The sequence below is a fragment of the Cydia fagiglandana genome, chromosome 9 (assembly GCF_963556715.1).
Source record: "Cydia fagiglandana chromosome 9, ilCydFagi1.1, whole genome shotgun sequence".
Classification (NCBI taxonomy): Eukaryota; Metazoa; Arthropoda; class Insecta; order Lepidoptera; family Tortricidae; genus Cydia; species Cydia fagiglandana.
The window spans coordinates 8935388-8956158 of record NC_085940.1 but is presented as its reverse complement, the minus strand read 5'-3'; the positions used below and the strand labels follow the sequence as shown (position 1 = coordinate 8956158).

The 20771-nt window shown below is 36.4% G+C and overlaps 4 protein-coding genes across 4 annotated transcripts in view; 2 read left to right on the top strand and 2 right to left on the bottom strand.

The window, feature by feature from the left end:
- LOC134667309 (ubiquitin carboxyl-terminal hydrolase 4) overlaps positions 1-20771 on the bottom strand; it is a 358087-nt gene that overhangs the window by 78232 nt on the left and 259084 nt on the right. The gene's annotated exons all lie outside the window — the stretch shown is intronic.
- Positions 7005-9524, top strand: LOC134667293 (Golgi to ER traffic protein 4 homolog). Its single transcript, XM_063524635.1, has 4 exons — positions 7005-7264; positions 7339-7621; positions 8087-8397; positions 8859-9524. Exons 1-4 carry the CDS (start codon positions 7152-7154, stop codon positions 9103-9105), a joined length of 954 nt encoding a protein of 317 aa, XP_063380705.1. The 5' UTR covers positions 7005-7151; the 3' UTR covers positions 9106-9524.
- Positions 11052-12888, bottom strand: LOC134667292 (uncharacterized). The gene is made up of 4 exons (XM_063524634.1): positions 12517-12888; positions 12305-12396; positions 11885-12095; positions 11052-11587 (listed from the first exon to the last, which is right to left on the bottom strand). The coding sequence occupies exons 1-4, from the start codon at positions 12608-12610 to the stop codon at positions 11217-11219; spliced, it is 768 nt and encodes a 255-aa protein (XP_063380704.1). The 5' UTR covers positions 12611-12888; the 3' UTR covers positions 11052-11216.
- Positions 15722-17912, top strand: LOC134667316 (uncharacterized). The gene is made up of 5 exons (XM_063524661.1): positions 15722-15939; positions 16036-16163; positions 16419-16510; positions 16807-17017; positions 17294-17912. Exons 1-5 carry the CDS (start codon positions 15842-15844, stop codon positions 17671-17673), a joined length of 909 nt encoding a protein of 302 aa, XP_063380731.1. The 5' UTR covers positions 15722-15841; the 3' UTR covers positions 17674-17912.

Here is a 20771-nt window from a genome sequence, read left to right as displayed (position 1 = left end):
GCGAATGGGTGTGGTCCCATACAAAATTTTAATTTTGCACCTTTTTCTACTGACAAACTTGCTTGACCGGCTATATACATATAAAATATTTCCATTGGAACTGAAAGTGGGGATTTATTGTGACTCCGCCTATTCAAATATTTTTGACCCGATTCGTGTACCCATGTAAATTTTGCAGGCTGTATAGCCAGTAGTCCGAATTCTAAGATCAAGTTTACCATACATTTACAATGGCGTACTTGATCTTAGAAAAACGGACAGACTATACCTGAACGTGACTTCGCACTGCCATACAAATTTATAATAAAATATACAAAATACTTATTATAGCGGAATACATTTATACAACAATGATATATATATATACTTGGTCAAGCAGATCTTGTCAGTAGAAAAAGGCGGCAAATTTGAAAAATGTAGGCGCGAAGGGATAGCGTCTCATACAAAATTTGAATTTCGCGCCTTTTTCTACTGACAAGATTTGCTTGACCATCTATATTTACTTATGTTGAGTTAGTCTGTCATTTCATAACAACATTTTAACTAGTTATCTTTTAATCTGCATTAAATTATAATACGTGAATTATTTGACTGGTTCTTCAATGTATGGCATAAACCTATCCCTGTCCAAGTCATATTCTAATCAAATGTGAACCGCAAACTCTCAGCGGCCAGTACGTACAGCAAGAAGGTTATTAGCGGATTAATGTCGCTGATTGGTAGTTATTGACATTATATGCATTTCATCTACACTTAGGTATGTACCATTAGTGTAATAAAGATGACTATTATTTTGTTTACCAGCTTTGATTACAGACTCTGTAAACGCGTCGTCTTATTTAAATGTAGGCGTAATTTTGTATGTGTGCTAATTTGGCCCGAGAATTTGAACGGTAATGTTCCTAAAGGCGGTTTCCATACTAAATATATGCGTTCACTGCCTAGCAACCCAATAAATTTATTTACTATGTATAAGAATTCAGAATTTCGCCTTCATACTCATATTTAAAAAGCAAATATTGTACAACTCTACTGAAATTACAATTTAAATGTTGCGCATGCAGAAGAAAATGAATTTTGCAAGAAGTTTTGCTGAGCACTTTTAATTCATCGCAAAACTAAATGACTCAAGTTAGTAGGTAAACTTCTCTTAATCAAGTGTAGGTGCCCACCTTGCACCTGCAATCTTACTGAAATATTACCCTGTTTCAGACGGTAGCTACGTTGCTCCAGAAACATAATATATTTAATAAGTTTAGTCAAAGGCAAACTTAGAAACGGACAACGAAGCCTGCATGGCTGATAACTACTTGTGAAAATTACTATGGGTTCGTCATATTTAATAAATATAGATACCTTAGAATTATACAATAATATATGTTATATTATGAGGTTTAATTTGTACCTACCTAAAACTAATATCATGATGAGGAAGGTGATATTAGTTTAGGTACAAATTAAACCTATATCTTCGTAGCTTCCTTAAAACGTCCCAAAAGTTCAGTACCTAAATCATTACGACATGAAAAATATCCATCTATTACCACTCACCACGATAAATCGAGACATTAAGGATAAATTTAAGTCTGAAAGAGGTATTAAATTTAGTAATAACCGCTTATTGTCGTCTCCGTCATATTTAAGAATAAGTGATGGTCTCGTTAATCTTTCAAGGGTGTCGGCGATATTCCCTAATGAGGGGTAAAATAAATCAATTTAGATGGCACAAGAACTTTTGTAGGTAATTAATTATATTACGTAGTTTGATGACGAGGGTCTAGAGATCCTAAGTCGTGAATCCCGTCGATTTTGTTTTTCGTACCTAAGTTGATCTACCTACGTAAAGTTTTAGTCTTGAAACTTGTGTAGGTAGGTATTCTTTTTTTTATAAATATACTTATATAGAGTAACATAACTATTTCTTCAATAGTTGATACACTTAGATAAAAGAATAAGAGATTTTTATAAAACTATAAGAGTCCAGTTACTATCCCAGCCGCCGCTAGAACAGAATTTCGTACCTGATAGTGAAATAGGAAAGGATATTATGATTTAAAACTTATTGATCGATCGATCCTTGGTTCGATTATAGAAAACTGCCTCGAGAGAAGCTATTGAAGTAAAAAAGAAAACACTGAAATTTTAACGCATTCACTGCCAGAGGGCGTGGCCTAGGAACAAACTTGTATGCCGGCGAACGCACATGGGCGTCGGGGGCTGTGAATGTGTTAATACGTAGTTAGGTATCGTGATTCATGTTATAATACGTAAGTACGCTTGTATGTACGATATACAAAGAACAACAAAAACGTTGGAAAAACTCTGTGTACGAGTAAACTGAACAAATGGCATTAGCAACTATAGTTGTCCGTCGCAATAGGCAAGTGTTCAGTGCAGTCAAAGTCTCGATTCTGGCGCCTTGCCTGTGGCTAAATTGAAAAGTTTCGAGTCCGACTCGGCGGCACAACTCACCCGCAATATTGCGCCAATATCACCGCCGGTCAAGTTTTGCGACACAGCGACAAATTTAATAACAGCAGGTGACTATAACCTATTGCCCCAAGCCTATGTAACTATAATGTGCAGCTGTGGGCCCGATTCGGATAAAAAATAGACATCTATTATTAGACATCTTTTAGACATCACCAAGATACGATAACGATATGTTTAAGATCTAACCTGTCAAATTTGACATTTGCGCGATTCTGGAGATACTCTTGAACGAATGCCACAGGATATGACACAGATCTAATTCACATCTAATAGATATCTTACTCTATCTAACGTAAAAATGACATTGGTTGCCCGAATTGCGCTGCAAAAGAGAACTATACTTGGTCAAGCAGATCTTGTCAGTAGAAAAAGGCGGCAAATTTGAAAAATATAGGCGCGAAGGGATAGCGTCTCATAGAAAATTTTAATTTCGCGCCTTTTTCTACTGACAAGATTTGCTTGACCATCTATAGTTGATATCTAAACTATAACGTGTCTAGAATGGATCTAGTACGTGTATCTCTTGTGAATATCTTGAAGTTCGAATACGGCAGTGTGTGTGTACGAGTTTGAAAAAATCACATCAACTCGTTACGTTCACGAATTGTAAAATCTTATTTGAAGGTATTAGAAACGTTTGAAATAGGTTTTATTTATTACAAAAACCCCTCCTACTCTTTCACAGTCGGTTAAATGTAGACTATGTGCTCCACATCATAAATACCTACTAATAGTTTGGGACACACGACACAAACTTACTTATACATATATATATATATATATATATATATATACATTTATGGTAAGAGGCTGTTTGTGTGTACAAATGTATGTTCCGAACTAGCTTCCAAATAGACCGACCGATTTAGTTGTGGTTTTCTCTAAAAATTTGTAGTATAAACCAGCAATGAACAGGTTTCAACTCAACAGATGGCGTTGATATTATTTTATACGGAAAATCAAGTTTCATTTGAATTAGAGTTACTATTCCCTTCATGTACTTACATTGTACAATTTCATTCGGAATTATAGAAGGAAACAAAGCTTCAAATCCATGAATAACACTTTTATGGTCAACCGCAAGTTGCCAGGAAAATTCAAATAAAAGAACCCTAATTGCTCGCTAAAATCTATTGGCCACATTCCAAAACCGATGCAGTAGTCGCGCGATGAATTTGATTTAGCCACTCGACTTTCCGGAAATGATAGAGCTCACTGTCGGGGATAAACGAGACATGCGCGTCCGGAAAATACTGCACATCCGAAATTCTGGGCTACGGCGCTATAACTAACTCTGTTTAAATACAAAAACATATTTTCATGAGTTTTAATTAATTGCACTAGCAATTTAAGTTACGGCTAGACTTGGAAGAATTGTCCCACGACACGATTTTCACATGTTCTGCTTTCAAAGCCGACAAGTCACCTTTGTAGTAAATTTCCTTCTGGCTCCTCTACACGATGGGCCAGCGCCGGTCACTCCAAGAGACAAATTTATGCGTTGGAGGGAGCAAGTAATATTGCTATCTCATTCTACCCCATGGCTATGTCCCTGGGAGTGGCCGGCGCTGGCCCATCGTGTAGAGGAGCCATTCAACTAAACAAAGCAATAGGGAAGGTAGATCGAGGGCTAAAACTAAAACGTGCAGCATCCTTCAAAGAAATACGTAGTAAAATTTTGATAAACTTTAGTTGACCGGTATACTCTACCTTACTTTATTACGCACTTGGTACAGCGGCATACCTTCATGGGTTTCATGCCCTTTCTAGAACGAACCTATTGTTAATAATGGTATACGCGCCAATCGCTCTAAATGCCCTTTTTATAGAGAACAACACCTATTACTCTTAGCTTTGAAGGGAACCGGTTGGACACTGAATTTCGGCATTGTATCCCGATAATCCCTCGAAACCTCAATTTGTATACGTTCAAGCAAAACAAGAAGCCATTTGCATACTTTCGTGCAAGGCTGCATCATTCGACACAGCCATAGGTAGGTACACACAGGTAGCAGGTTGATTGGGTCCCGGCCGCCGTTAAAGTACCTACGTGTTTCATTATCTATTTACTAAAGCCAGCTTTAGGCAGCTCCTCACGTATACGTTGGGATACCAACTCACATCCATGAATAAAATAAAATCCTCCCGTGGGGCGTTGTCTCAGAACAATGTCTTTTCTTTGCACCTTCGTAAATCCTTATTCTATCAATTATTAACGGTCATTTACTATTGCCCGATATATTGCATTGCTACAGTTGGCTTCCTAGACTTCTGCCTGTGCTTATGTATCCCTACAATGTAACATATTTATGCTGTTTTTAGGGTTCCGTACCCAAAGGGTAAAACGGGACCCTATTACTAAGACTTCGCTGTCCGTCCGTCCGTCCGTCTGTCACCAGGCTGTATCTCACGAACCGTAATAGCTAGACAGTTGAAATTTTCACAGATGATGTATTTCTGTTGCCGCTATAACAACAAATACTAAAAACAGAATAAAATAAAGATTTGAATGGGGCTCCCATACAACAAACGTGATTTTTGACCAAAGTTAAGCAACGTCGGGAGTGGTCAGTACTTGGATGGATGACCGTTTTTTTTGTTTTTTTTTTTTTGCATTATGGCACGGAACCCTTCATGCGCGAGTCCGACTCGCACTTGCCCGGTTTATTACCTATAGATGGTCAAGTAAATCTTGTCAGTAGAAAAAGACGCGAAATTCAAATTTTCTATGAGACGATATCTCTCGCCAGTCTCTCGCGCCTACATTTTTCAAATTTGCCGCCTTTATTTACTGACAAGATCTGCTTGACCAACTAGGTATATAAATGTGAAAGTAACTGTAGATATATTTATCTGTTTCCTCTTGGGGTTTTCTATTCGTAGGCGCTTTTTCTTTAGGGGTCATCCATTAATTACATCACACGTTTAGGGGGAGGGAGGGGGTCAAGAAAATGTGACATCGGGGAGGGGGGAGACACAAACTTTGTGACGTCACTTTAACTTCATCATTGACCGAAAATTTATTTAAATTATTTTATTCGCTGTACATTTAAATAACAAGTTTTTAATATGATAATCGTTTTTATTCGTTTAATTTTCTTTGCTAAGCAGTTTTGGGTTATTAAATAACTAATATTTATATAGTCAAAAATATTTTGATAAAATATTAATAATACTTAGGTACTTACTTAATTCGATTTGGCGATTTCGTAGAAAAAATGTGACGTCACACTAGGGGCGAGGGGTTTGCCAAATGTGACCAAGTGTGACAAGGAGGGGGGGAGGGGTCAAAAAACCTAGAAACTCGTGTGACGTAATTAATGGATGACCCCTTACAAACGGGAAAAGCCGTGTTTTAAGTTCCTAGCGCGTAGCTCTCGCTGGCCGTGAATGTGCTAAAGTGTAAAAGCGTCCAACATTTCCTCATACCCAAATTATTACTGTTTTCATTTCGACATTTCATTTCCACAACTGTACCTACAGTATAAAAGCGATTGCATACAGATCCCCTGCTTGATTGTAGCGTTAAAATCATAATCGTACTTACCTAAAATATAAAAATAGGGGGTCAATATGCAAGTGCGATAGAGAGGCATATAACGAAATTTCGATTTTCGTTTTTTGCGGTAGGGCCTCTGAGAATTTATGGAAGGTAGCTACCCTCCACTTAATCGCAAGCGATTTGTTGGAAGGTGAAAGTTTTGTGGCCGGAAAAAAGTCGCGTCTGTTTTGACCGAGCGTCAGTGAAGGTCTCCGTTTCAGTTTGTGCAAAAATGCTTTCGTATGTCCGGATGTTCTCTTCTGCAGGTCGATTTCCTGAACCGAATCTCGTGAAATTTTGTGTCCTTTAATTTTTTGGAATAGTACAAAATGGCGGAAATTGGCATAAAAGCTTTAAGCGCCAGTGTTCTCCGCCGCTCAACGAGTGCCTATTTTTAATTTTTACATTTATTTATGCTTATTGCGAGGTATACAGCTCACAGAGTCACAGTTAGACCAAGTTATGTCTGCAACGATTTTGATAGTACACGCAGCGCAAATGTTTAGAAGTTTGACGTTTAAAATAACACTTGCACTGCCTCTCATAATCGTTGCAGACTTTTCTTGGTCTAACTCCACAAACCTTTTGAAGAGAGGAACTCAGTTTTAGCCAATTATCGCGCAATAAAATTGTGAGCCTAGTTGACCCCTTATCATTTGTTGAAGCCGTAACACACTACCGCACTGTACCGCTTACTTGGTGCGTCATAAGTCTATGGGTGCGTCATTGATAGAAAAAGAAAGAGATATCTCTTTCTCGCGTTCAGTTATGAGTGCGGCGCACCGTGACCTCGGTGCGGTATAGTAGTGTGTTACGGCTTTTACAAATATTCGACTGCCAAATTTGTTTGATTTCTGAACGTAACTGATATGTATTATACTACTAAATAAAAACGTACCTTTTGTCTCTGTCTGTTATTGAATTATATTTAGGTATTAGTACTATGTTGAGAGATGTACATATTCCACTTAAACTAGTTAGTATTGTTTTCATATCTGCCATCAATGCCACCTTCACTATACCAATGAAATGAAACAAAAATGACTTTTCTTAAGGCGTACAATAAGTGAACACGAAATTAAAATTTTAAAGATATACTATCATCTCATAAATAACCATGGCGGCACGTGGGGAAAGAGGTGTTAGAAGAGTGCTGGATAAACTAGCAGCATCCGTAAATTCTGGTCAATACTATGAAGCTCATCAAATGTATAGGACGCTTTATTTCAGGTAGTGATTATCATTTTTATTGCATATTTTGCTGCCTGTGACTGTTATTTCATGGTGATTGTGTTGTGTTCAAGGTACCTAAGTCAGAAGAAATACGCGGATCTATTAAACTTGCTTCACGAAGGTGCGACATTACTCTTGCAACGTGACCAGCAAGGTAGCGGTGCAGACTTAGCTATATTGCTTTTGGACGTTTTGACTAAATCAGAAACACAGCCATGTGAGGAATGGATTGAGAAAGTAGCTAATATATTTGAAATCATGAGTCCAACCATCCCGGAGCGTGAAACATTCTTGACTAATGCAGTGAAGTGGTCAATGGACAGCAATAAAAAGGGCCATCCGTTACTACACAAGGTGATTATTATTTAGTTTTCTTTTTTACTACCAAGGTCTGATAGTGAAACTTGAATATGGGGAAAGGTCTCTTTGCCTGATGTGTGTCACAACAGTTTACCCTCTTAGTATGAGTATTCAGACACTTGATCATTTGGCAAATTTTGGCAACAGTCTGCCTTTTCTATAGCAGACGGGTAATCACTATTTTAGTAGTAGTAATCACTTTATTGTACACAACACAGGTTTAGGTCTATTTTTTGTTGTTAATCTACTTTATCTACTACAGTCAGACAAGTGACAACTAAGTTCAAATTTCTTTGTGTTATCCCCATAATATAGGACAGGTACATTCGAAAACAGTGTAAGCAGACAATTTGAATAATACTTTTTACAGTAACTTTTTAAGCCAAACATATCTGGCCCAAATGTATTGCTTTGATGACATTTTGGAGTCTTATTTACTTTATCATTTGAAAATTACAGAAAATTGCTGAAGTATATTGGAGAGAGAAGAAATACACTGCTGCACACAGGCATTTCCTACACTCCAGCGATGGATCGGCATATGCAACCATGCTCATTGAGCTGCATACTACTAAAGGCCTTAAGTCAGAAATAGACTTGTTTATAGCACAAGCAGTGTTGCAGTTCCTATGTCTACGGAACATACAAATGGCAACTGAGACGTTCAACAAATACACTGGATCACACCCAACCATAAAGAATGACAGAGGCCCACCATATTTATTTCCTTTACTCAATTTTCTTTGGTTTCTTCTACGTGCAATTGAACAGTAAGTAATAAATGATGTGAACTTATTATTTTATGAAGAATGTAAGCAAGAGCTTACTTACTTGGTTGGCACAATGAACCAAAATGAGTCTTGGCCTCCAACACAAGAGCATGCCACTTTGATTGGCCCAGAGCAGTATCCTGCCAGCTTTCAATTCTAAAGTGCTTGATGCTTGTAATTCCCAAGCTGCCATAGGAAATAGTTTAGCGTAAAAGATCCATCCTCTAAAATTTGTGATTTAAATGAATGACTTTTCCATTTGACAGAAAGTTCAAATTTTACTAACAGATTTTTGTGGATTGGATCTTTTACCCTAAACTACGTCCAGTCATATGAGTCATCTTGTCATCTTAGAAAAGGACTAGTTCAGTCAAATTTGAATTATTCCAATGTAGCTATTATTAAAGAAACCTGTACAAATTAATTTAAACAGATGTTTTAATAAAACTTTTTGTTCACAGGAAACATGCAATTCAATTTAAGATATTAAGGAACTGGTATGCAATTAGTATAAAACGTGATCCAAACTATTCAGTTTATTTGGATAATATTGGACGCATCTGGTTTGGAATAGAGATTCCCCATGACCCTAAAAATGCCAACTCAATGTTTGGTGGGCTCCTGAAATCAATTATTGGTGAAGCGGCAGACAGTTCTGATGAAGAAGAGTACATGGGCCACAATGATTCAGCTCCGGACCTAGATTGAAAAAAATGTATGACAAATAGCAGGTTAGGATTATGTTTGTATAAATAACATATCAGCTTAAGCTGTGTCCATAACAATTGAACATCTATTTATATTACAACCATGTAATAAGTAGTAGGTACTTACATTGATATAAGGAAATCAGTACCTTTAACAGTCTAACTCGACAATTTACATTTTGGCAGAAAATTTAATGAATTATTTGATGTAGACTGTTTTAATGAATTCATAACTCTTCCATTAACATCATTATAAGTAATTCAATGTTTTACGATGTTATATTACTGATATTTCCAGTAACCAATTGATTTTTATTTACAATATTGTGGGTACTACTAAGTTATAGTCACTACATTCGGAAATTTGTAATTATTGTTAGCAAATAGGGTGGACAGAATAATAAAACGTATTAATTTGAATATTTTTATTCATTGCCACTTCCCCGCGTATTCTCCAATACATTGGTATTAAACGGTAATTATCGGGTAAAATCAGGCACTCAGGCCTTGAAACATTACATTAGGGTCTCCCCAAATATATCGACGCGCATTCGGCAAAAGCCGATAGGAAAAAGCTTTATGTCCGCGCAATAAGAGCGAAAAACCGGTCGACGCGTCCGGCGTCGTCGGCCGTCGCGAGCCGAGCCAAACGACGACTTTTTCGCTCTTATTGCGCCGACATAAAGCTTTTTCCTATCGTATTTTGCCGATTCCGCGTCGACATATCTAGGGGAACCCTTATTGTGCATTTAATTATCTTAATATTTTTTCTACCGATTACAAGATTTAGTTGATAGAGGCGGTTCAATGTAAGTTACAGAGATTGAATGTATGTACTACTATTAGAGTCTGTGCGGAAAGAGAAGAGTCGTGGAATGTATTGGGCCCAATACATTCCACGACTCTTCTCTTTCCGCACAGACTCTATCACATTTATCACATGCGTATGTCAATACCTCTACAATAGGTACATAATATAAAAGTACTATTTGTATTGTTATGGTGACTAATTATATTACACACTGTTATATGTACTTCATGCAAGATAACCCACCACAACGCACTGTGATCAGGTTATTCCCGAGTTCCTTACATTTTCTGTTTATTATATACCTATTTATTGCAAAATGTTTACTAATACTTATTAGTAAACATTTTGCAATACTTACTTAATAATTAATGTCTAATTTTAGGTACAAAATTACATAAGGCAGAACTTTAAATTTTATCCAATAACGTACAGCTATCTATAGAATAGGTAGGTGTAATAAAAAAACGCAAATTATTAATAAAATAAATTAATAATGCATTGCGAATTGTAAGCTGTAACTGTTCACTCACAGAACAGTTAGGTAGTCAATCTTTATTAATTAGTATAGGTACGTTAAATGTATGAATAATGTAAATTATGCAAATATTGTAACATTTAGATAGAATATAGCTGTATAGACAAATGTTCATTAATTACACACTATAGACTTTACACATATACAATTATACATCAGTTATACATATATTCGATGTGTAGTCAGAAAAATCGTGGCCGCGAGTTTGGGGGCTGAAGAAGATGGCGTTTTGAGGTAATTGAATTGTCTAACATCAACTTTTGAACCAGAGTTACCACATAATTTATGGAGTCCTACAGCGCCATTAACATCAGCGGTCATATTCAAAGCATGAATTTTTTTAAACTACAGATTTAATACAATCATTGAATCTGTGGTATAGGGGAGGGCAGAAGGATTGAGTTGAGGTGAATTATTGCAAAAACTACTTACATGTACAACTAGATGGATGGAGTACTAATTGCAAAAAATACCTTGAAAAAATTTCTTGGTTAACCTGCAGTTCAAAGTTCAACAGCCAACTGCAGGCTGTTGAACTTTCTATTTATATTGTCTTTAACTGACTAAGTAGTTGTGTGCGTGACCTCAACTGTGCCTGCCTACAGCGAAAATCTAAATCTCTGCCTCACTGTCACCAATGGCAAATAGACGAATGAACAAAAAAATATATTAACGGCACACCCTCTAATGCCGATATATATCTATACATGATACCTCACAGTCAAAATATACACATACATTGAATATATAATAATATAATAATAATTTATAAATCTTCAATTACAAGGTTGGTTACATCTCGTGAAAGTTTTCCAAATGTTATTGTCTGCTGATGTAGACCTAATTTAATTTTCCTTTGTTCTAAGTCCAAGGCTTGTTTTACCAAAAAACGATTGAATTCGTGAACATGAGGATGATTTAAGAATTCCTCCACATCCATCCACTGACATGCTTGTATTTCTACATCAGATTTAGTTATTTCTGTAGTTTTAGCTTGGAGCTTAACTACAAAATATATGTCAGAGTTACCAAACATGGATCTGTGTGAATGTCTTAATGTTATCATGGAGTCGAAGGTTGTTTTTATTCCAGTTTCTTCAAATACTTCTCTCATGGCACCATCTTTTACATCTTCATCTGAAAGTTTAATATACTGTTTAAATATGGTTTTGATAAGATACACTAGGCATTACAATAAAATGCTCCAACTGATCAGTATTTATGACATGAATAGCTGATTCAATGAATATTTTTACTGATGAAATACATTCTCCGCTGCTTAAAATGACAATGTTTTCCTACCCTTAGGTGCTTTTATAATATACTAAAATTAATTAGCATTTTTAACTTACTTTTATTTATATTCTGACAAATATATCAAAGGTATAATGTACTTTTTAACAAATAAAATGAATAAAAATATTCTATACTTACTCCTCTCAACATAACCACCAGGTAGTTTCCAGTGAGGGTAATCAATGGATTTTTCTTGTACAACCAATATTTGATTTTTGTCATTGAACACCATGCCACCTACTCCGAGGTTTGTGTGACAGGCTGGAGGCAAGTTGTGAGAGCAATCTGTTGGTAACCACTTGTACATCATCACAAAATCATCTCTGGCATGATGAAAGTTAAAGCCTTCCTAAAAAAAAGTTATGAATTATAAGCTTTCTTAATTTTTTTTTTGTATGAATGGGCTTACTCATGGCCACAGAGTAAAGTTTAGTAAAGTAAAGCGAATTTAAAAGGTTTTAGTTATAAAATAAAATTCATGTACAACTTTAATCGAATTTATGTCGCGCGAGTGACTAAAAACAAGTGAGTCTAAACCGTAAAATTATTCAACTTTACATTAGCTAGTATTGGCACCCATGCAGCATCCTTTATATTGACTTTGAACCATATGCATCTCTTTTCTTCCTTAGTCCATTGTCTGAGAGAGTCTGGAATATAAGTAAAGAAATATTTTATAAAAAAAAAAGTCCTTGACCAAAAACCTCTTCCAGGATATTTCCGGGAAGTACATCAGAACAAAGCTGAATGATTTAAACTTTATGACTCACCTATTAAGTGGACTGGAAATGAACTGGGATCACACGGCTCTTTTTGTGAATCTATTGTCACACCGTTATATCTATCTATTACACCGTTAAACATTTTGGAGCTAAATCTTTTCTTTCATATATTCGTAAAGCGTAAAATAAAACAATATTATTTCTTAATTAAATATTGCGTTCAAACATTTTTTTATAATGGTATCTACTATGTGATTTTACAAGATGTTGTTTAGAATAGATAAGACGTCGGTAGCCTTGAGCTTTGACGACAAACTATGCGCATGTTAATGGTTTCAATGATAAAAATATTTTAGCTCTTCAAACTACGAATCACACAATTGTTACACACAACCTGACTCAAAAGTTTGTTTTGACAGACTGACTCTTGACATAAAAGTGACAAGAGACGAAACTGTCGAAGTTTGACGTTTTATGTTCGGATACTCACCACGACACGGGATCGAAAGGCCTTGTCTCACAATCCTAAATTTTAGCATTCTAGACTACACTATTTTTGGGTCATATTTCTTGGATAACGTGGTGTAATAGGAGATTTAGGGAGTACAGGAAGAGGGTACACAATAAATAGAGCCCGAAAATTACTGTAGTCTAAAATGGGAAAGGCTAGTGAAAGTACATCAATAAATAATAATTTTTAAGTTTCATGCAAAATATAGTCTCATTAGCCAGCTTTGTTCGTCGAAAAAGGCACCAAATTTGTTAAATTTAGGCTCGAAGGATCAATACAATCCATACAAATTTGACTTGCAGAATATGCTGAAATACATATTTTTTATTTATTGACTTTGACATTATTTGTTCCTTGTATATAAACATTTCTAGGGGCTTCCTCTATAATTATGGCCTCCTACAACGAGCGCTTTTTCAACGCGCGTTAATAAAGCGCTTGAATGCGTCCTCACTCTAAGCCCCCATGTGCACGGGAGCATTTTCAACGCGCGTTAAAAAAGCGTTTGAATGACACATGGATAACCATGTATGTATTCACACGACAGCGGTGACGCTTTTTATCAAGCGTTGTTGGATTTTCGACTTTAAGCCTTGGTCGTTAAATCGAATTTAGAGTTCGAAATGATTCAAGCGCTTTTTTAACGCGCGTTAAAAAAGCTGTCGTGCGAATGGGGCATAAATCCGATTTAAGGCCAAGCGCGCACCACGACTTTTTGTCACGCGATAATTTAGTCGCAGAAATGTAACGTATGTTGTGTTTAAATGGCAGTGCGCGCATATGCGACAAAAAAATCGCAGTGATTTTAAAATTGTAATTTGTCACATTTTTCCGCGACTGCTCGCGACGCGATAGTCGCAAAGTGAATTGCAGCATACGGAGTTGTATGGCCCCGCGCGCACTGCGATAATAAAATCGCACCCGGACTTCAGTCGGCATCAAAGAATATAATACTCACTAGGAGAAGAACGGTAACTCCATACAAAAAAATGTCCCCAACCGTTTATACGTTTATACTACTGGCGCCCTCGATGTGTACCAATGGAACTAAAGTTGACAACCGGTTTAGCCTGGCGGGTATTGGTATTATAGGTATATAGTAATTATGTTGATAAACATATTTGTTATCTTCATATCACGAAATATACGAAAGATGCAAATATTACCCCTTGTTTTTGGTATTATCTATTGATTTAAATAAAAGGCATATTTATGTTTATAACATTGTATTATGTTTTACATACATAATATACACTGAAAATTAAACCCTGACAACTTAAAAAAAATAAACATTAATAAAGCGCATTCACAAAGTTTTCAGTATTATACAAATAACATTAGGCATGCCTACCTATTACACTTTACACACAGATACACTACACTTTACACACGGCATTTTACACAGATGTCTAACTTGTATTCATTCATACATTTCTTCACGGTTAATTAATACGCTTTCCAGATGCGTTATGACTCGGTTCCTTCTGAACCCACTAAAGCTGTATAAATTTCACTCTGGCTGCTTCAACAGCCGTTGCTCCGCATTTAGCACATTTTCTATGTGCATTGCTGTAATCTATGTAGGTACAGACTTACAGTCTTAAGTGGTTGTACCGCTACGTTGTATTTATTATTTAAAGATTTAATAAATAAAATTTTCGTTATGAACTTTAACCACAGCAGTTGGACAGAGTCATTGACAAATATATTTTTTTATTATGGTGGGTAGACGTACCTACCCTCCATATATTTTATGAATATTGATAAAGATACTTGGAAGCAAATATTCATTGTAAAACTTAATCGCATGTAATTAAGTTTTAAGCGTTTTAAGTCCCGTTTTATGATTAATATTGTATAAAATTCGTGATAATTTAAATCAGAGTTGGGAGCAATGTTGCTGTAGAAAAATGTTTTTATTTTTATTACTCGCAACTTTTTCCCGGAGGCCAACGCACACACATAGAAGCTTAAGGCGCACACATGCGCAATTATTTGGGGACATAACTTTCTTAGGAAGTGAACAGGCCTTGGTCGGCATTTCGCTCTCCAAGCGTCAACATGTCGGAACCTGCTGCTGAAGACGCTAGATGTTGACCATTTAATTATGGAAATAGATTAAATAGAAGGAGATCACCTTTGTGGTATAAATACTCAAAGTCATACAGCGATCGCATATTAAAGAGTTTCATGACAAACGACTGGTACGAAATCCATGTTGAGAATGAACTAATCGTCGACTTTTTCATCGCAGTGCGCGCAATGAATTTTCTGCGATATATTACAGCGCGATTCTAAAATCGTGTCGCAAAAACTAAAATCGTGGTGCGCGCTTGGCCTCACGACCAACGCTTAAGTCCGCTCCAGACTGTGTGGAATGCTTGATAAAAAGCGCCACCGCCATCGTGTGAATAAATACACATGTATAAATGGTCAAGCAAATCTTGCCAGTAGAAAAAGGCGTGAAAATTAAATTTTCTATGAAACGATATCCCTTCGCGCCTACATTTTTCAAATTTGCCGCCTTTTTCTACTGACAAGGTCTGCTTGACCAAGTATATCCATTTATGTCATTCAAACACTTTTTAAACGCGCCTTGTAGAAGCGCTCGTGCGTGCTAGCCCTTAGTATACTCTGCGTGCAGGGCTTGTTTATGCTTGTATTATGAGTATTCGAACTTATACGAGAGTAGTTGTCAGTGTCATCTTTGTGTCACTGTCACTAGCATCGCGAGTATCGCGAGAGTAAATACTATCCGCGATTGTAATCTTAAGAAATCTTTAAAATAAGTTTAATTTATTAACGTGATTATAATTTGATATTTATTTTAACAATTTTAAATATAATACTATTTTAAGCATCATGTTCAACTGTCTTAAACGTTGTTCAGTTAACATATCGATACAAATTAACTATCATAGTAAATTTACCAACAATAAAAATAGTGGGCGATTAATGAAGTATGCCCTATGTTTAAATTATTTTTAGTATCATGTCTCATGATTTCATTGACCTTTAATGCTATATGTAATTATTTTAACTATTACTTGTTTTAGGGGCATTTGCTGGTACTCAATGAGGTCTAAAGATCTTTTTCAAGGTGAAAGTGATAGGTTCAAGGGTATCACAGTAGACACTACGAAAGAAAAATGGGATATTTCATCACTTGAATCTAAACTTGATGGTTAGTTTTAAATTCTATCAGATATAGATAACACAACACAATGTTACATTTAAAGAAAGGGAGGACTCAGAAAAGAAGGTTAACCTGAACCTCCCATAATGTTCTGTATGCTTTAAACATCTTAAACCAATAAAATCCATATAAAGTAAAACTTTCTACATATAAATATGAAAAGAGTTAAGCCTTGATTTGCAATTTTATGTTCATGTGTTATCATGTAACTATCATCTTTATTGATGCACTAAAATTTTTCAGAATCACTTGCACAGTGGCGGAGCAATGGAAACAGATGTGCATGGTTTAAAGTGGACATCAAACATTCTACAATAGTACCTGTACTAGCACAAGTAAGTTTGCATCATAACAACAGACCTAATCCCATTTGTCACTGTTTACTTGTCTTTTGAACTCTCTCTCTGGTTGGTCCCTCATTACTGAGGATTGTGGTCACTGGAACCCCTCAAATAAACAATCTGTCTCCATCGGTTGCGGTCCAAAGTAGCCCTCACTACTCTATCATTCAGATAAAATTGAGTAGGTATAGATTCTACACCATAGACTGCAAAAAAGGCACAAATGGGAATAGGTGTAGTAATACTGTATATACATCTTTTTTGATAACTCAATGACACCTTATTCTTAGAAAGGTTTTAATTTTCACCATGCCAGAGATAGTTTTGTAATGATGTACAAATGGTTGCCTACGGACTCGGAACCTAACCTGCCTCCAGCCTCACATACAAACCTCGGTGTTGGCGCTCTAGTCTTTAATAGTCGTAACCAATTGTTGGCCGTATCTGAACAACATTATGATTACCCACATTGGAAGTTACCAGGAGGATATGTTGAAAGGGGTAAGCAATTCTAATTTAAGTACCTAAATATTTATCATATTGTCTGCATAAGATCAACATTAATTAATCCATTTTTTTTTCCTATTTATTTACTTAATAAATCAAAAGTTTCCTAGGTCTGAGTGGAGTTAATCCACCAAATTACTAATACAAAAGTACTAAATTTACTAATACAAAGTTGCACAGAAAATAATGTTAAAAAACTTTGATTATTCTTGACTGTCACATACAGCTAATTATCATAGAGATGTCTCCTATTTGTGTTTTTTTTTGTAGGGGAAGACATAATAGATGCTGCTATAAGAGAGGTCAAAGAAGAAACAGGAGTAGATGCAGCATTCCAGTCTTTAATCACATTGAGGCACTCACATAACATGATGTATGGCAATTCTGACATATATATGCTATTAATGATGAAGGCTCTTACGGACCAGATTATTATATCACAGAGGGAAGTGAGAAGGTGCCAGTGGATGGACATTGAGGAATATACCAACCATGAACATGTGCATGCTTTCAACCGAATGGTTGTAAATAAGGCTCTGGAGTACAAAGATAAAAAAATGCAACTGAACCTACACAAGAAAACTGTAAAATGGGCAACAATGGTCAGAGAAATGGAATTTTTAGAGGTTAAGGAGTTTGATTATGAGTAGGTGTAATAAAGAACCTTACCGTTATACAACACATACTGTGTTGAGTGTTCATTAAATTAAAGTTGCATAATATGATTGTATTTTATAGGTATTTGTACAGTAATATAAAAAGAGGACATAGTACATAATTATCAAATAATCAATTCAAAATGGTTGTAATTAGCTGACTGTACAAGTGTACATAATTATATGAATATACTAATATGTAAATACTAAATAAATAAAAGATTGCCAACCAGGATGCATTTCTGTATTTCCCTTGCCCATTTCTTATGAAAGCATTTTTACTGGAGATCTAGACTGATCAGTGACTGTGATCAGTGATCACAAAATTTTCTTTTAAAAAGTAGGTACCTAATTTACTATTGACTAAAGTTGGTATCGTGGTACCGTCATTTTATTAAATTATAAATTACACCAAACATTCCATAAACCCAAAATAATTTAAACAAGCTTTCAATTAAGTAGATACCTTTATTTGCAATTATGTCTGTTAAAAAAAATATACTTAGAAGAAAAATATAATAGAGGAGGCACTTAATGTTACATGTCATACCTGCATACATAGATCATTGTTATTAACTTTAGGTATCCTATGTGGGTCATTCCCGTTAGCACAGAATAAATAATAGTACTAGGTACAGAAGACTCACTCTCTAACAAAACGCGTCTGTCACGATCAGCACAGATATGGCCGCTAGGTGGCGACAGCGCCACACGCGGCTTATGGCAAACTCCAAAATTGGGGTCGAACGGCTTTTAGCTACCTGTAGCAAAGCGACGAAATCGCGGAGTGAGCCACGCCTGCCGTTAGTTACCACCAAGTTGTTACTAGAGGTAGGGCTCACGCTAGACAGCGTCCATGATATTTATCTGGGGTCGCCGTCATCGAAAACGATGAGGACTATATATATATACTACAGGTAACAACCGAGATTTTTTCTCATCGTTTACCACTGGGAACTATTGAGTATAGGCATTGTTATCCAGTAATCCATAAATAAAAACCTAAAATATATAACTTAAAGCCTACAATTTATTGACAAAGTTTTTATTGTTTTCCTCGACGCAGTAGAGCGAACGGGGCAGGAACTTCTGGGTAACCCGCTTCCAAGATATCACCATCGATTTGTTAGCTGGGAGGTTCGTCTGAAACAATTAATAACTATCATTATTTTGGGCCTTTTATAACAGATGATATTATAAATAGAGCCGAAATGACACACTAGCACATAACATGAGTACATGAATCAAAGTAATCGAAAAAAAACCGGGCAAGTGCGAGTCGGACTCGTGCACGAAGGGTTCCGTACCATAAAGCAAAAAAAAAACGGAAAAAATGCAAAAATAAAACGGTCACCCATCCAAGTACTGACCACGCCCGACGTTGCTTAACTTTGGTCAAAAATCACGTTTGCTGTATGGGAGCCCCACTTAAATCTTTATTTTATTCTGTTTTTAGTATTTGTTGTTATAGCGGCAACAGAATTACATCATCTGTGAAAATTTCAACTGTCTAGCTATCACGGTTCGTGAGATACAGCCTGGTGACAGACGGACGGACGGACGGACAGCGAAGTCTTAGTAATAGGGTCCCGTTTTACCCTTTGGGTACGGAACCCTAAAAACCGGCCAAGTACGAGTCGGACTCGCTTACGAAGGGTTCCGCACCATTACGCAAAAAACGGCCACAAACTTTTTATGCGTAATGGTACGGAACCCTGACTTGAAACTACCTGAATGAACTATGGATTCAGATTGATATAATTCAAACAGTTGTCAACCCTCAACGAGACTCGAATCTTATTTTCCTAAAAACGGCCATGTCAACGCGATTATTATCTCATTATTAACCACAAAAAACGCATCATAATTATTATTGTCAGCTAAAGTTGTCACGGCATGGCAATGCTTCCTGCACGATTAAAAACCGGGCAAGTGCGAGTCGGACTCGCGCACGAAGGGTTCCGTGCCATAATGCAAAAAAAGGCAAAAAAACGGTCACCCATCCAAGTAGGTACTGACGACCCCGCCCGACGTTGCTTAACTTCGGTCAAAATTCACGTTTGTTGTATGGGAGCCCCACTTAAATCTTTATTTTATTCTGTTTTTAGTATTTGTTGTTATAGCGGCAACAGAAATACATCATCTGTGAAAATTTCCACTGTCTAGCTGTCACGGTTCGTGAGATACAGCCTGGTGTCAGACGGACGGACGGGCGGACGGACAGCAGAGTCTCAGTAATAGGGTCCCGTTTTACCCTTTGGGTACGGAACCCTAAAAACTTACGTTGAATACACATTAGTTCGTGTCCATGATCGGTTGGGTATGTTCTCGGGTAACCAGTGTAATCTGACCTCGTGATTCATACAACTAATCCATTCATAAGAACCTACTGCTTCACATGGGTTATGGGCTTTTGACTCTCCGATGCTCGGTAGAAGATTGGAATTCTGGATGTTCGTGCGTGGTGTCATTGTTGGTAATAATGCAGTGATTACACGAAATAGGTACAGTCAGCAGCTTTAAATGATTTGCACAGGAAACAGCATTGAACTTTTAACCATGTCGATATATTATGTCATTAGTATTACATCGCGACATGGTTAAAAAGGTGTCGGGTATTAAGACCCCTTATATGTACTTTCTATAGCATAAATGCCATTTTAAGCATAGGAATAGTTTAATGAAAATATAAATATGTAAGTATGTGCATAAAAAAGTTCCAAAAAGTGGCCATACCGTCCAACTTAACCTACTAAACAGATACGTAACTAGCTGCCAGAAACCAAATTCGGCAATTCGACAGTGACCTGCAATTGGTATCCAATACCTACCTTGCACAACAACGCGAGCAAAAACGTCTGATACAATCTTACTCGTAATTGTAGACCTATAACTCCTATAAGAGGCGTGTTAAGTTACCTATTTATAACGTGACGAGATAAATTTATAACCATGTTTTAGCTGTATCTAAATGATACCATGGGCTTGTTTTAAAAAAGCTTAATATAACGTTACTACCACTGCTGCACTTAAATAAATAAATAATAAAAATTCACATGCCTTGTTAAGTAGGGTTGGAAAGTGACTCTGTA